The sequence below is a fragment of the Giraffa tippelskirchi genome, chromosome 13, assembly GCF_054371585.1.
Source record: "Giraffa tippelskirchi isolate mGirTip1 chromosome 13, T2T-mGirTip1v1.2.pri, whole genome shotgun sequence".
Lineage (NCBI taxonomy): Eukaryota > Metazoa > Chordata > Mammalia > Artiodactyla > Giraffidae > Giraffa > Giraffa tippelskirchi.
In genome coordinates, this window is record NC_137287.1 from 78,999,537 (window position 1) to 79,017,496 (window position 17,960).

General features: G+C 42.7%; 1 protein-coding gene across 2 annotated transcripts in view; it reads right to left on the bottom strand.

Annotated features, from left to right (window-relative positions):
• PCSK2 (proprotein convertase subtilisin/kexin type 2) overlaps positions 1 to 17,220 on the bottom strand; it is a 237,542-nt gene extending 220,322 nt beyond the window's left edge. The window contains exon 1 of one of the 2 annotated variants that reach the window (XM_081554006.1): positions 16,691 to 17,220. In XM_081554006.1, the coding sequence (XP_081410132.1) occupies positions 16,691 to 16,867 (177 nt within the window). In that variant the 5' untranslated portion in view covers positions 16,868 to 17,220. The remainder of the gene's footprint in view (positions 1 to 16,690) is intronic. The other variant, XM_081554007.1, reaches the window with a different exon arrangement.
• Between the last annotated feature and the right edge of the window lie 740 nt (positions 17,221 to 17,960).

Here is a 17,960-nt window from a genome sequence, read left to right on the forward strand (position 1 = left end):
TGAACTATGAATTTCTGGCATTTATGATGTGGCAATATAGGTTCATCCTTGCTAAAAAGGTGACATTCTGGTGAGCAATGTTGAAAAAGTGTTGATAAAAGTAGACAGCTTATGTGTGTAGGGGCAGGCGTATATGAGAACTAACTGTACCTTTTTCTCAGTTTTGTTGTACACTTCAAATTGCTTTTTTTTTTTTAAAAAAAAAGAGCAGTATGCTTTTGTTTTAAGGATTTTTTGATGTGGATCTTTTTAAAAGTCTTTGTTGAATTTGTTACAATATTGCTTCTCTTTTATGTTTCGATATTTTGGCCACCTGGCGTGTAGGATCTTAGCTCCCCAAGCAGGGACTGAACCTATACTTCCTGCATTGGAAGTGCAGAGTCTTAACCACTAGACTGCCAGGGAAGTTCCTTAAAGTTGCTTATAAAAAATAGTCTTAAAAATATGTAAAGTACAGACTTTTGGGCTCAGTGAGAGAAGGAGAGAGTGGGATGATTTGAGAGAATAGCATTGAAGCATATGCATTACTGTATGTAAAATAGATAACCAGGGCGAGTTTGATGTGTGAAGCAGGGCTCACAAAGCTGGTGCTCTGTGACAACCTGGAGGGATAGGGTGCGGAGGGAGGTGAGAGGGGGTTCGTGATGGAGGGGACATGTGTACCTATGGCCAATTCACATTGATGTATGGCAAAAAAAAAAAAATCACAATATTGTAAAGTAATTATCCTCCAATTAAAATAAATAATCTTAAAAATAGTCTTAAAAATAATATAGTCCATTTAAGAAAGAAAGCATTAGTCGTTTCGTCCTGTCTGACTCTTTGCGGCCCCATGGACTGTAGTCAGCCAGGCTCCTCTCTCCACGGAATTCTCCAGGTAAGAATACTAGAGTGGGTAGTCATTTGTTTCTCCAAGGGATCTTCCTGATCCAGGGATCAAACCCGGGTCTCCCACATTGCAGGCAGATTCTTTACTGTCTGAGGCACCAGGAAAGACACCCAATTAAGTGGATTCTAATTGCTATAATTACCCAAACAGAGCAGCATGTTGGAAATGGAATATAGAGTATATGTCATTCTTTTGTTCAATTTTTATTTATTATTTTTATTTCTTTTGATCATTCTTTTCCTTTTATTTGTTTGAGGGGGCATGTTTGGGCAGTGAATAGCATGGAGATGAGGACTTGGGCATTTTGAATAAATCCAGTGATTCTAAAACTATAAAAGGAGATAATAATTGGAACTATTCAATAAGAAGTCATTCCACTCTTAGCAGACTGGCATAGGGATGCACAGCAAATGATATGCTATCTCATAAAAATCAATCAACAAGAAACAGACCAAGACAATTTCATACTGAAGGCAAATAAGCCACATTATTTAGATGAATAAAGTAAATATGATTTCACTAGAGGGGTGTAAGCCTTGACAGCTCCTTTGAACAGATGCCGCTCAAACAGCAGAGGAGCCTAATTGTTTATTTGTGCCTTCAGCTCCTCTGCCAACAGGAGGAGGCCTGTGGTGTGAGGATGTCATGTCTTTCAGTAACTAGATGTGACAGAAAATCTTACTCAGCCCAAACTTATCAGAGCATATCGTAAGGGTCACCTGATCTGAGAAAGCCCTTTGTGTGTAGAACCAGAAACCAATTGCTCAACAGAGCTTTCCACACTTCAAACAGGTATTTCCACACATAAAATAGGTATTTGTAAGAGCTGGATGAAGCCATCAGATCAAGTGAAGTCTTATAAGCTAGAGAACTATAATATGTTTTTCTCTGCATATAAATCTAAGTATGCCACATTACTGTCTGTAGAACCCAGCCCTTTCAAAGCGCTTTGTCTCTGTAGGGCTCAATAAAAACTTGTCAATAGAATATAACTATATGGATGGATGTTCCTTTGGAATTAGCTATTTGTAAGAGGAGGGGGATCAGCTATTTGAGGGGAAGATAAAGGGGAGAGGGGAAAGTCCTTGATCTAGCTAGCACTCAGGACACCTGGTTCTAAACCCACCTAGCTCATTTCTAAGCTTCTCCTAAGCGTTGTTCGCCATGGACAATACTCAATTCTCTTCTGTCATGCTAAGAGTTTCTTTTGCCTACAACTAGGAGCACCAAAAAGCAAAGCAGCTTTGGATGTCCATGGTTGTTTGTTTCTGTAGAACTGCACTACTAGTCCACAGTGGGATTCAAACTCTGATTTATTCCCAAGAACTACACAACTGATTTATATCAAGTCTAAAATGACAGTGAGACAACGGGACAGGTGAAGAGTAGCTGAGTCTCAGCCTTATTCACACAGAAAGTTCCTTTCTAGACTAAGGAAAAATTCCCATGTATCATCTCAGAAATGGAAACCTAGTACAGGCACTATTCCTTTGAAATATCAGGGAATAAGGGGCTTATCCGGTGTGCTGAGATGACATTTCTTTCCTGGCTTTTCTGTTTGATTTGTAAGTCAGGGGGCTAGTTTTAGATTCATGTATTTGTGTATTGGGGAGGAAGTAGGATGCATTGAATCATTTTGTTCTTAGCTGGAATAAATTTCATGGATGGAACTGGCCACCTCTATGAGCCATTCATTGTGGCTATTAGTATCCCTGATGTCATCATCCAGTGGCAATGGGATAAAAGACAGGTAACCTGATTTCCTAATAGCAACATCTGTTGAAAGGGATGGTGCTACCTGCTTCCAGGATATGAATGGTTTCTTAGGACAAAGGAATAAGGCAGCCTCTACCCCCAAATTCACTATCAGCTCAACTTGTTATCCTAAGGTTTCCTGTATGTGGCCACTTGGCTATACTTTCCAAGAAGCTTTCAATGTCCCCTTCTATTTAGGCAAAAAATTCCAACGCCTAACATGGTATGGGCGACTCCTCATGAACTGTCCTCAGTCCACTTCTGTGGTGACATCTCCCCTCTTTCTTAGCATCTAGTCAGGTGATACTAATTGTAAACCTTATACAAGTCCAGTGCATTTTGTTTCACCTGCTACACCATCCTCTATAAACCTCCTTTTACTTTAACTTGCTAAAATTCTGAGCCTCACTGTAAATCACCTCAGTTGACCTTGCCTGCCTTGTGAAGACTCCCCTTCTGCTTCACATGTCAGATATCACAGATCTGTCACAAAATACATGGCCAGGACTCTGGTTGCTTATGACAAGCACTCCGATTTATCTGGGATTTCTGTATTTCTGTATTTCACTTATGCCCTCTGTGCAGCAGAAGATGTTTTTTTTTTCTTTTTAATTTATTTAGTTTTAACTGAAAGATAATTGCTTTACGATATTTTGCTGGTTTCTAGTAAACATCAACATGAATCAGACATAGGTTTACCCGTGTCCCATCTTACTTGAACGTCCCTCCCACCTCCCTCCCCATCCCATCCTTCTGGGTTGTTACCAAACCCTGGTTTGAGTTCCCTGAGTCAGACAGCAAATTCCCACTGGCCCTCTGTTTTACGTATGGTAATGTATGTTTCCATGTTACTCTTTCCATACATCCCACCCTCTCCTTCCTCCTCCCGTAGCCATGTCCATGTCTGTTTTTGATGTCTGTGTCTCCATTGCTTGTGCAGCCGACACTGTTTTAATGCCCTTCCTGTATCCCCTCTCCCTGCGCTGGAGGTCACTGTAGACAGGACTTCTCTGTGACAAAGTCTTCACGCATCTCTCTGCTGAGGGAGTTCTCTGACTATGGATGCATGCTTGGTCTGCTTGGGGCAGGCAGAAGTATAAGGGATTTGCTACCCCTCAGGTGTAATCTGATGAAGAATGGGGGCTGGTGGCTACATTTTCTGGCTTCCTCCTCCTTGGATGGGATAACTGAGATGTTATAGCTCCCAGAGTGTCCTGTAGGAGAATGTTGCAGAAGTGGTCCTCATTTTTTTTTTTTGATGTGGACCATTTTTTTAAAGTCTTTATTGAATTTGCTACAACACTGCCTCTGTGCTATGCCTTGGTCTCTTGACCACAAGGCATGTGGGATCACAGTCCCCCAACCAGGGACTGAACTGGCACTGCCCATATCGGAAGGCGAAGTTCCAACCATTGGACCACCAAGGAAGTCTCCCTCATTTTGCTTGTGTCTCTCTATATCAGTTTCTTTGGATGGTTCTCTCCCACACTGACTTTGAGCCTGACCAGATGGCTTTCTTTGGCTGATGGTACTTAATAAATGTAACACAACCAAAGATTCAAAAAGTGTTTGCACACAAGAGTCTGATCTCTCCTCTGTATCTGAAACCTTTCTTACTTGTTCCCAAGTCCAAGTCTTGGGGTCTGATATCACACTTGCTTGAGTATGCTAGGTACATGCTTATTGAATGGACTAAACCATCTTCTGCTCCTATGCTTCTCCTGCTAAGACTGTGGCTCCTGTTACTTTCTTTGTCCATAAGTTTCAAACTCCCATAACTTTTTTTTTGGTCCTTTCCTCCTTTCTAAGTTCATGACCAGAATGGCTTGTTTCAGGCTTCAGCTTCTGGGTCCAAACTTGGCTCACTCTTTGCCTCATTGCAGACACAACTCTCCAAAGTTCCCTTGGCCTGATTCTGCATCCCACTCCCCCCATGGTACTGCTCCTGGACTCCAAGAGACCAACAGTGGCTTGTTTCCCAAACTCCTCCCCAAATCTTGGGCTCTGCAAGGTCTCACTTGGTCTCCTATTTTTGGTTGACACTCCCTAGAAACACAGGCAACAAGAACTGACTAGAATCAACTGTTTCATGCTAACTACCTTTTTATGTGCGAACTTCCATCATTTTTTAAGAGAACTGATAGCATCCTGATGAAACTGACATTGCTCCCCCCACCCGCAACCCCTGCCCTCACAGACGTGGAGAACAAGCTAAGGGCAAGGAAACAGACTTTGTGGATCTCCTTGCTGGCTTCTGCTGCTGGCTTCTTAATTTCTCCTTAAGTCACAAGATTTTAGGCTATTAATGGTAATTAATTAATTGAAGTCATTTAACACAGGCACAAATTAGGATATTCTTATAACTGTTCCTAACATGCTTGATTTTCCTGATTACAGTATCTCATAACACATCTGTTTGTCACTAACTGAGTATCTAATGCTATTGTCAAGCATTTTGAATTTTTTCTAACCACATATTTTGATATTTATTGAGTGCTTGCTAAATGTACAGCACTGTGTTAGTCACTAAGAGGGCAGTCAAAGAAATACAAAATACTTATTCTACCTTTTATCAAGTATAAATCCAATAGATTGTTGTTTTAATCTCTGCATCTATGAGCAGTTTTGTTTGGGAACCTGGAATCCATAAAAATGTAGGAGCAAAACTAAAAAGCAGACCAGGAGGACCTGAAATGAACTGGCAACCAACAAGTTGGTTTACGTGCTTAATCACTCAAAGACATCTTGTTCAGTCTGGTTCTCTCTCTCGTCTAGTGTGAATGCATTGTTTGAACCACAGCAGGAAGCAAAAGGGTTCAAATGCTCACTGTAAATTTCTGGGAACATAAACATCACATTTCATCTCCTTTTCCTTGTGTGTAAAATTTGGGGTTAATCTAATGTCTTTCCAAGACCTCTTCTTGCTCTGACAGGCTGTAATTCCATAACTTCAGTTATTGGTTGTCAAAATTTAAGTGAGTCTGGATAAATCAGTTAGAATAACCAGCAGGTATCTCACAATATTTTGGTGGGGTACCAATTGCTGAGTGGTCTGACAAGTGTTTAGAAATCATTATTATAAAAGTCATTAAAACCATATAAGTTTAAGTCACCATAATAATACTTTTCCTCTTTCTTGAGTTTTTAAAAAATTTTATTATTGGAGTATAAGTGCTTTACAATATTGTGTTAGTTTCTGCTGTATAACAAGGTGAATCAGCTATATGTGAACATATATGCCCTCCTTCTTTAGCCTCCCTCCCACCCCACCCATCTAGGTCATCACAGAGCACCAAGCTGAGTTCCCTGTGCTATACAGCAGCTTCCACTAGCTGTCTATTTTACACATGGCAGTATATATATGTCAATGCTGTTCTCTCAATGCACCCGAAATGTCCACCAACAGATGCATGGATAAAGAAGATATGATACATGTATACAACAGAATATTACTCAGCCATAAAAAGGAATGAAATTGGGTCGTTTGTGATGATGTGGATGGACCTAGATAAAGCCTGTCATACAGAGTAAAGTCAGAAACAGAAAAACTAATATCAAGTACTAATACATACAAATGAAATCTAGAAAAATAGTACAGATGACCCTATTTCTAAGACAGGAATAGAGACAAAGACTTAGAGAACAGATGTATGGATGTGGTTAAGGGTGTGTGGAGGGTGGGACAAACTGGGAGAGTAGCAAAACTTTTCTTCTTGTCCCCCCTTTACCACTATATGAAGGAATTGTCAACACTTGATACTTCTACTTCATCTTACTGACTGCAGCCTCACAGTTTGGCTTCCTTCCTGTAGCAGACACTATCAATTTCCTGTTCAAATCCCTTTGGGCCTCAGCATTTAGTGCATGCAAGACTCTGGATCTACTTGTCTGAGAATTTTCTCTGGTGGCCAAATTATGCTCTGTTTGAATATTTGCCAAGTCAAAATGTTGCAGAGTCAATGCCACCCAGGAGAAACTATCAATCATGAATCAGTGTCTGATTGCAATTGGTGTATAAATACCCCAGTTCCCTCCCCACTCAGGCAGTATGACTCTGAGCTCCCAGAGTATCCTAGTGGGACTGAGTCCCAGTTACTCATAGTGACAACTTGTTATACGATACACCCTTAGTTCCTGCCTTCCCTTCCCTTTCTCAATTGCCCACTCCCCTGCCAATATTTACTAGAATTACTTCTTGAATAAACAACTTGTATTTAATCCTATCGCAAGGACTACTCCTGGGTTCCCAAACCAACATACTTTTCTTCCCACGTGCTAAGGTGGCTCCTCCAATTTTAATAATGACCTCATCTCTAAAGCCAGTGGCCACTGTTGCCCCATCCCTCCTTTCCTAGTCCTCAACTCCATTCTGTTCACAGTCCTGCACTCTCTCGATTATCCTTCCATATCCCTAACAGTCCAGGTTCTGTCTCCTCTTTCTCCCTCCACGTCCACAGTCCCCTGAAATTTTGTGCTAGAACCTCTTCTCTTAGTTTTCTCTCAACACTCTTCCTTGGTGATGTTATTTAGCTATGGCACGACTGAGATGCATGTGGATGGATGCTTGTGCCTTTGACTTTCAGCTCTTTGATCACCTTCATCTCTTCTTGGCTTTGGTAACTCACCTCCATGGACCTTATCATTTTCTGGAAGTGCTCAATTTGGGGAGTTGTGAGTTTCAACATCCTACTCACCTTATCTTTGTTCCTTTCAGCTCTCTCACTACTAATCTCAATTAACCTTTTCTTCTACTTTTTTGATATTCCATTTTTTTAAAACTCCATTGCCTTTTCTCCCCAACTCCATCACCCCTATTTGAGTCCTATTTAAGAAAATGGCTCAGTTGGTGATACTATAAATCTATGCTCTCCTGCTTGGCCCCTTGGTACTGGCCAGAAGTCATTGCTGGTCCTCTGTCAGTATCTTCTCCCATTCCCATTTTCAGAGCACAAGACTTTATCTCTTTTGAAGCCTCCATCCCAGCCCTGCTTTCTTCACTCTAAACATTGACCTTGCCTCCTACATCTTTGAAATAACTGTGACTCCTAAGTGGATATTCTTCCCATATCCTCCTCTGTGACCTAAAAACTGAACTTCATCTGCCCACTCTTCTCTTTTTTATATCAAAGAGAGGCGAGTTCCTTTTTCATGTGCTGGCTCATCCCTTCACTTTTAAATAAAACCCAGCTAACCAGGAGATGAACGAAAATGAAGAGCTCGGGATTGAAGAAGTTCTGGTAAAAGGACTTGTGATGAAATTAGATTTTAGGAAAAACTAGAAGAATTGGATGTTTAGGGGAGTCAACACCACATTTAACGTTATAAATGAAGGGCCATTCTAGGATCCTACAATTATTAAGTTTATGATGGGGGAAGGTATTAGCATGCTGTAATATTCTTAAGTTTATTTCATTCTATGTCAGAAAATTAAGAGCTTGTGTCAATGTTTCATTTGCAACCTAAGAATTTATTATTTTCAATTATTCTCATCAGAGGGTCTTAGCAAATCAAAACAATATCCAAAAAATCATGGTCAAATATCTTTAGGGACAAAAATAATTTGTCAAAAGAGTTTATTGCTTTTTCTATATGTAGAAAGCCATGTATAAGCCATCAACTAATATCCAATCATTATATTTAGGTTAGAAGAGTCAACTCAGATGTAATTTTTGATTCCCTGACCGTTAGAGGATTTTAGCCACCAAATCATCTTCGGCTATAACAGATACATCTTAGTAGAAAAAGTCAAACTAAAATTCTTGTTTTTCAACTTCCCTGTGGTTATTTGAATCTCAAATAATATATTCTAGAAATTTTGCACAGGGTTTCTATCAAAATGATGAATCTGAGCTCAAACGTAAAATAAAGTTTCTGCTGTAGTGGGGGGAAAACATTTAAACATCAGGTTTCATATTTTATTTTTAAAGCTTGACTTCTTTAAGTAGTTACACTTGAATATATAATTATTGCAAACTTAACTATCAGCATCACTCTCTGATGTACTATGACATTATGATCTACAGCTAATAAGACCTTTTGAAATAGAAACTGATTTCTAGATATTCACTCATTTGAGAAAAAGAGGTATAATTTCCCCTTTCTTTTATATTTATCAGGTTTTAACTGCAGGCTTTATTTTCTCTGCTCAAAGAACTCATCTATTCTAGTATTGATAATTTCTAAGTTGGGAATTTCAGGGAAACACGGGAGTCTGTTAGTCAGTGATTTGCTGGTTGTTAACAACTTCTATTTCCTAAATTTCTGCCTATAAATAAATGGGTACTATAGGAGTAATTTCTTAAAGACTAGTTCTTCAAGTACCTTCTCTCTGAGTTGATGACTAAATCATTGTTTTGTGACCCAAGTGCCTGTATCAGTCAAGAAGCACATAATGAGTATCTACTATGAGTAGGGCATACTGGTTGTCAGTGGGAGGGACAAAGTGTTGAGTGGATTTTATATTCTTGAAGAAGACAAGTTACAAGGACCTGAAAAGTTAGTTGACATTATGAGATGAAAATCTAAGAACTCTCATATAAATCTTTTTAAAATACTATTGTTGCTATAATTTGGCTTGGTTTGGTTGCAAGGTTTGGAGAATCATTTCAGCAATAAAGGGACATTTATTGAGAATGTATTGGTTTGAGTAATGCTGGTTGTTCTAAAGATAAAATCCTGAATCTCAGTGCCTTAATATAATAATTTTTCATTCACATAACATCATCTAAGTCAAGAGTCAGGGAGGTGGGCTCCTCTCATCTTTCGACTCTGCCATCTTTAGCTTTTGTTTCCAAAGTTACTGTTCTCGATCACATCAAGCCTCAGAACAGAAAAAAGTGTGGAAAATCAACCTACATGTAGTTTTTATGCATCAAGCATAGAAGAAATGCACATCACTCCTGTTTACAATACCTTGTCTGGGATTATCATATGATCATATCTACCTGCAAGGCAGGCTGGGAAATGAGGTCTTTCTGTAGCTCATGTAGAAAAGGAAGTTAGTTTGATGATTAGCTTTAAGTCTCTGCCACAGAGTTCTTTGGCTGAGAAGTTGAGCTGGAAGTTATTAGAAGCTCAGACGAAATATTTGCATCTCCCAAGACCTGGGTGGGCGCTCTCATGCCAGCTACACTCTATTCTCCATTCTATAGTAAGTAGTAAGTCGAATTTCCTAAGGAATCCGGTATGATTGGTGGAGATAATTACCATGGTCTATAATGAATTACAGATCACTGAACTATCTGGGGCAGGCCATCTCATGGACCATGGCTGATTCATGGATGGGTTGCCATTGGGTTGAGTGTCTATTCTTCACTTAATCAATTGTCACTCCTGAGAAGGTACAACCCACAAAAGCTTTCTTGAGTAAAAAATATGGCTAGGTCATCATCTTATTATTATTACTACTACCAATAACAGGCCTTTATTCTACACACTCAGCACTGTGTCCAGAACCTGACATGCACTATATTATTGATCTTCCACAACCCACATATTTTATTAACCATTTCAAATAAAACGAGCCTCTGAGGGATTTCATTATTGAGCCAAGTCTCCAGTACTGTCTAATCCACATCACATCATCTTTTCCTTTAGACATTACTGTTCTTGGTTTCCTTCAAGTACAAGAGGGGCATTGGTCATGGTGATGTCTGTGACAAGTGTGACTGGTCCAAGAAAAGGAACAGATTATGTGCAATGGAACTTCCCAACAGATAAATGCTCTGTTCTAGAACAATCAGAGAAGGTGTGAGGGAAGAACTTGGACTTGACCTAAGTCATAATGTAGTAAGTTGGGGTCCAAAAGGCATTCATGGCAGCCATGTTTGAGAAGTAGGGTTCTGGGCTCTTTTCCTTTAGCCGGCATGGGAGTAGATCTTGTAATCAGAAAAACTGTACCTTAAGGGCTTCTTAAATAGGAATCCTTTTGGAAACACTTAGGATCAAACCTATTTCTTGTTATTTCTGCCTTCATTCCCCAAACAGAGGAATATGGATGGAGAATTCTTTTGACTGACAAAATTACTTGCATTGGAAGTGAAAGTGAAGTTATACAATATGGATTCAATATCATTGGGGTATTAAGACACTATTAAAAGGGTGAAAATAAATATTCAAAATACATATATCTGCCAAAAGATTCCTATCCATAATAGGTAAAGAACCCCTACAAACCAAAAATTAAGACAGATAACCCAAAAGAAAATATTTTAAGGGCAAAACACCTGAACAGATACTGCATTAAAAAAAATACAAAACACAAATAAGGATACGAAGAGGCGTTCAGCTTCAATGGATCATCAGGGAAACACAGACTACAAATCACAACTAGACACACCATGTACCCGTCAAAACAGCTAAAAGGAAAAAGGGATAAAATATCAAATGTTGGTGGGGATGTGGAGCAATCGGAATATTCAGACCTGGCTGACAGGCATGCAAACTGGCACAACTACTTTGGAAAAGTGTTCACCAGTTTGCCTGTGGTAGGCAGAGTTCCGGGAGGGCCCCCAGCGTTTCTGCTCCCTGATGTCCTTGTGTCCCAAATAATCCCCTCCCCTTGAATAGGAGCAGGATTGTGACTATGACAATTTTCCTTCTGTGAGTAGATTATATCACATGGAAGAGGTGAAGTGGTCTATCAAATGTAGTTAAGGCCCCAAATCAGTTTAGCCTGATTCAAAAGAATCAAAAGAGAAATTTTCCTGGGTGGGCCTGACCTAATCAGGTTAACATTAAGCAGGGACTGTCCCTTCCAGAAAGCAGAGATCTGAAGGGTGAGACTGTGTGAAAGCTTATGGAGGAGGCCATGTGGCAAGGTCATGAGGGTAACCTCTAGAAGCTGGGAGTAGTCCTGGTCCTGCAGCCAGCAAGAAAATAAAAGATTCCAGGTTTACAACTACAATGAGTTGAACTCTCATTAAAATCTGAATGTACTTGGAAGAGGATTTTCCCTTAGTTGTGCCTCTAGATGTAGACACAGCTGGTCAATATCCAGAACTCAGTCTGTGAGGCTTTAAGCAGAAGCCTCACTAACCAACTAACATGTGACAGACTCTTTATGCAAGAAAAAGAAGAAATAATCAATTTGTGTGGTTTTAGGTCACTAAATTTGTAGTGGTTTGTTATACAACAAGGGAAAACTGATATTCCTAAGAATATTTCCAACAGAAAGTTATAGATGTATTCACCAACATACATATACTACAATATTCACAGAAGCAATATTTATTAAGCAATTTAGTTTAAAGCTAAAAACTATCCAGGTAAGCAAAATGAGGACTTGTGGAATGCTGATAATAGTTTATCTCCTGATTTAGATGCTGGGTACACATGTGTGCCCATTTAATGAAAATTTTTCAAGCTGTGCTTTTTCTTAAATTCAGTTCAGCTCAGTTCAGTTGCTCAGTTGTGTCCAGTTCTTTGCGACCCCATGGACTGTAGCATGCCAGTCTTCCCTGTCCATCACCAACTCCTGGAGTTTGTTCAAACTTATGTCCATCGAATCGGTGATGCCATTCAACCATGTCATCCTCTGTCATCCCCTTCTCCTGCTGCCTTCAATCTTTCCCAGCATCCGGGAAAGAAATCTTTCCTAAATTATACTTCAATAAAATTAAAATGACCAAAAATTTACTCTTTCATTACCTAATAGTATAATTACTACTAGACTAAAAAATTTTTAACAATTATACACATAAAAGTGGTCACATGATTTTAATTGTGTAATCATCCTAGCCTCAGTCCTTCATGAGCAAAAAATAAAACATTACAGTAAAAGAAAAAAACTTAATTGTCAGTCGTTTGGATTTCTACTTTAATTCTCACATGCTTTTTGGCCAACCCTCAACACATTACTTTGATAAATAATTTTCATCTTATTTTTCAACAGAATTAAAATTGGCAGCGTATTGAAAATTTTAAAGCAATCTTTAGAATAATGTCTTTGTCATTGTTGTAAACTTACTCATTCTCCTGGACTTATACATCTCTCTTACAGATCTGGGCCACATCATGATAAAATAGAAAACTTTAGTTTCAACACCCCTTCCTGAGGGTAAAGTTATAGGTACTTTTATTCCATTTTCAAGAGAAAATATAACTAACTGTTTGCTCATGGTCATGTGGAGTTAGGCAAAATAATCAACAAATATTCATTGAGGCTCTTACACATAGGCCACTGTGCTCAATATAGACACTATAAAAAGATATAATATATTGTCTTTTGGAAGATTTACACCTACCTGAAGAAGTGCATACTCAAGCACACTAATGACATATGCTCATAAAATACCAAATAAGTGTTAAATATAGAAAAAAGAAAAGGAAAAACAACTGAATTCTAAAATGGTGCCCAAAAAGCAAAGTATCTGGCAGTCAGGGAAAGCTTCCTGGAGGCAGCATGATAGAAAAACAAAATTATTTTCCATTTGGCTTTAAATTTGAGGGTTGCTTTTTAACTATCAGATATAAGCAGTTACTTTTAACCTCTTGGAGCTTTAAAGATTTTCATCTGAGAATTAGAGCTGATGCCAATAATTTCTATCTCACCGATGCGTGAGATGAAATAACGTAGTAAAATAGCAGGCCCTCCCCAGTCCTTCAGATGAATAACTGCTGAGAATCTCTGCTGTTTAACACTGAGCATCTAGAAGGATGGGGTGATAGGGAGAGAAAGGAAAAGAAGTGTTGAAGGTTTAAAATGAAAAATAGATAAGAAATGTTGACCAAAGTACAGTACAGCATGATGAAAATAAGACTGAACAGTGTTTGGGAAACCCAGAGGAGTAAGGAAAGAAGTTTTCTTACAGGTTGGCAAATCCAATAATCGCTGGCATTGGTAAGGAAACCAGAAATATAGATGATTCCATCCCTGAATATTTACCTTTTAAGTGGGAAGACACTGCTTACACCCATGTTTATTTACATGTATGAACTGACTGGGCTTCCCAGGTGGCGCTACCAGTAAAAAAAAAACCAACTGCCAATGCAGGAGATGTAAGAGACTGTGGGTTCGATCCCTGGGCCAGGAAGATCCCTTGGAGGAGAGCATGGTGACCCACTCCAGTGTTCTTGCCTGGAGAATTCCATGGACACAGAAGCCTGGGGGCTATAGTCCATAGGGTTGCAAAAAGTTTCATGAACTGACTAGAGAACAAGTAATGAAACGTTACAGCTTAAGTCACATAAGCTTTTTCATCCTATAGGAATTTGGAGATGGGAAAGCTCATAGCATCAGGGAAGCTTGAGGACTCAGTCTAGGAGGATGGGTGGACATGGATCCAAAGGAGGAAAAGAACGTTTATTCTCAACAAGTGTAATTTCGTGCAGCAATTCATAGGAAGTATCTTGCCATAGACTGACTTTTACTTAAACATGTCTCAGAGCAAAAATCATTGGATAAGAGTACTTCTGAGAGATCTTGGAAAAGTAAGAAGGATGTGGCAAGGTAAAAGCCCACCTTTCCTAGATGGGAATTGCAAGTTTGAGGCTTTAATGCAAAGGATGGGAAAGAGGCTGAGGTGTCTGATTTCGCCCCAAAGTAGGAGTTCCCTGAGATTCTAAGTTAAGTGTATGCAGAGGATTCAGGTTCTTTTATGAGATTGTTTTCTACACCTCGTTGCTCAATTCCCATCACCAAAACTGTAAATCCCTTGTTGAGCTGTTCACCACCATACAAAAAATAAGTAACTTTCTTAGAAAATTAATATGTTAAGCCATGATCTGTCTCAGCTACATCTGGGTTTGCTTACATTGCTAAGAGCAAATTCTAAGGGCATAGTTTCAAAAGGGAGAAGTTAACAGGATAATGTCTGCCACTCCACGGAAAGGGGGTGAGTTGGTGTTGTTTAGTTTAGTCGCTCAGTTGAGTCTCACTCTTTTGCAACGTCACAGACTGTAGCCAGTCATACTCCTCTGTCCATGGGATTTCCCAGGCAAAAATACTGGAGTGGGTTGCCGTTTCTTTCTCCAGGGGATCTTCCCCACCGAGGGATAGAACCTGAGTTCCCAGTGTTTCTTGCATTGTAGGCAGGATTCTTTACTACGGAGTCACCTGGGTAGCCTGGGTGGGGAAGGCGGGGAGAGGGTTAGATTTTCCCCACCAACTACGGCTCTTTTACAAAGGTGGGGTTTTTATAGAGCTTGCTGCCACATCTCTTTTCATGCGAGCATGCCCTGCAGAGCAGGTAGCTTGGAGTGCTATCTACTAACAGGTTAAAGAGCGTAAGTTCATCTCTGCTTCTCTTGTGTCCCCAAGTCCGTTCTCTACGTCTGCGTCTCTATTCCTGCCCTGCAAATATCTGCGTTTAAATTCTTGACAGTTTTCATCCTGGACCCTTATCTGAGGCAATTTCCTTATCAGAACCATAGGCTTCATAATAACAGCAGCTTCCCAGAGTTGTTGAGAGTATTAAATAAAAGCGTGTATAGAGACTCCATCAACCCCCACCCCAACCCCCGGGACTGTCAGCTAGTAATAATCACTACTATATTTATGCGCTTGGTTCCTGGATCTTGCCAAGTTTGGGGGCGTGAGGGTGGGAAGAAGGAGGGGATGCTTGTTTGTTGTGTTGGCGGCAACCTGAAAACAGCCCCCGGACCCCGGGCCCCAGCGGCGCGGGCTTCCTCTGTCCGCTTCTCCTCTCTCTGCTCCACCCACGCTTCCTCCACGAGCAACAAGTTCCCCCGCAGGAGCCGCCCGCGCGCCTCCGGCAGCCCTGGCGTCTCCTCCGGACCTTCGTCCAACTCCCTCGCAGACCCATTTGGGGGTCGGAACCGCGGTGGCCAACGCCCTACGGAGGCAGGAGAACCCGCAGCAGGTGGAAGGAGCCTGAGAGGAGGGAGGCGCCAAGCGTGGGAAGTCGGGGCCGAGTCCCCAGCTAGCGCTGCCCTGGCGACGCGCAAACAGCACCCGAAGCGCCCACCGCTCAACTCAAGAGTCTCTTCTGGGGTCTGGAGGGAGGATTGGGACCCGGAATCCCACAGATTTCCCACCCGGCCAGCCCTCCCGTCGCTAGATCGCACGCAGCCCTCGGTCCTCCAGATTCCGCCCGCCCCGGTTTCTCTCTGCCCTCTCACCCCACCCTATCCCTCCTCAGGTCCACTAAGGACACTTGAGATCCCTTGCAGGATGTTTCGCAGGAAGCAAGTCGGTCAGCCTCGGCCCCCATCCAGTGCTCTCCGCTCCCTCGCCCTCGCAGACTGGGGACCCTGGAGTCTCCGAAGCAGTACCGCCGCATCCCGGCTGGGAAACAGCTAAACTCTGACAACTTCTCGGATGGGGATCCCCGCTTTCTGGTGGGAAAGCCAAGCCGGCTGCCCACATGCAGGGAGAGACACCCCGACTCCTCCGAGGGGAATTCCCCTTAAAATCTACCTCCCCAGCGTCTACCGCTGCAAGTTGAGAACTAGGGAGCCGACTGGGTGCGCTTCGAGGCGGGTGGGCAGGGGCGAGGTGGGCAAGTTTCAGCCCTCGATTTTGAAAAGAAAAACCAGTTCTGTTTTCCAAGTCTGCTGGAGCTGGGGGTCGTCTTCCCTGGAAAAGAGCCGGAACCAGAGTCAGGCAAGGGAAGTCCTCCTGGCGCGGGGTTCGAAAAGCAAGCAGATGAACTACGATGTCCACGCTTCCAGCCCTGTCCCTCGGAAACTAGCCTGTCTCCGGGAGATGGGGGCGGGGGGCATATCCCCGACAGGTCTGCCACGCCAAGCCCAGATGGCCGGCACTTCTTGTCGGTTCTCCAGGCAGCCTTGAGAACTTGGTCGCTCGGACAGCAGCCCGGGCGCACCGCATTGTTTGAAAGGTGTTATCCTGTTTTCTCCACCAAGTCAAAGGGCGAGCAATTGTTTTCATGACCTTCCGAGTAGAATTTCAAGGGCATTTTAATTACATAACCCGTGAAGGATCACCGGAGGCGATGTCGTGTGAAGAGCCGATGGCAGAATATCTGCATCGCACGAGAAAGAAAACTTGCGAATCTGCAATGAGATTGCGCAGGGCTGCCACCGTTTAGAAACAAACATGCGAAATGCAAGGGAGATGCTTACCTTTCGGACTCCAAAACCGTGCTCTGCTGCAACTTGGCGAGCTTCTTCCTCTCCCCCTCTGTGCAACTCCACGAGAAAATGATTCGTGAAGACCGGTCTCTCGGCAGATGCAAAAACCATGACACAGAAGAGGAGCCCCGCGGCCGCCTTCCCCTGGGAGATAAAACCACCTCTCATCTTTCTTTGGGAGTGAAAAGTGGTGTCAGGAGGCGCGCAGGATGGCGGAGCAGGGTCCCACAAGGAAGGTCCAAATTAAAAAAAAAAAAAGATGTAGTTTTTGTTGTTGGTGTTTGTTTTTTGAAAAATCTTTGTGTAGAGGAAAACACTGATTAGGGGTTTGGAAAGCAGCAAATCAGTGTGTATTCTCCAGCCTCTGGCCGGCGGGGAAGCTGTGTGGTCGGGCAGCCCGGCTCGCTCGCAGAGGTGCTAACGTGCAGAGCTGTGTGTATCTCAGAGAAAGAGCGAGTGTATCTGTGCTTGATGCTAAATCTGCATTTTCAGCTCCTCCTCGGCTCCAGTTCCATCTGGGCGGGAGGAAAGCACCAGCCTGAGTGACGTGCGCCCTCCGGCAGCCAATGAGAGCTGCAGAGGCGGCGGGCCTCGCCCCGGGCCGCCTCGGGCCCGCCCCTGCCTGCCCCCGGCCCAGCCGGTCCGCCTCCGCCCGCTGGGGGCGCCGCACGGTGAGCCCGCGCCCCCGCCCCTTTCAGCACCCTGGAGAGCGCCCCCATCTCCGCCCGGGCCGCGCGCTCCCGGGAAAATCCCCCCAGCTGTAATCCGGTCGGCTGCGCCGGAGTGATGTCATTGTTGGTGGAAATCTGTGGGGCTCTGCAAAGGGAATTACGGTGTGCGCCGCTCCCGAGGCCCTGAGGACAGCTGGGGCACCGGCCTCTCCCTTCTCTGCTTCTCTGTTTATTTTCTGCTGCAAAACAACTCTCTCGGTCTCTTTCCCTCCCCCTCTCTCTCTCTCTCACACACACGCGTGCTCGAGCGCGCGCGCGCGCGCACACACACACACACACACACACACACACACACACACTGAAATCCTACTCGCTTTCCCTTCTCTCAATAACAAAGCGAACATTAACCCTCCTCCAGCCACTTTGGGCAAATCCCAGGGCAGGCTTAGTTTCCCTTACAGGCAAGGAGTGGGGGCGCGGGGGAACGTAGCCTTCTTGGGGTGACTCTTGGGGGTGAGAGTGAAGGAGCGAGCTATTTTTTAAATTTTTTTTGTAGGCTCCAGGCGGATCTGGAACGAAACAGCTGGGCA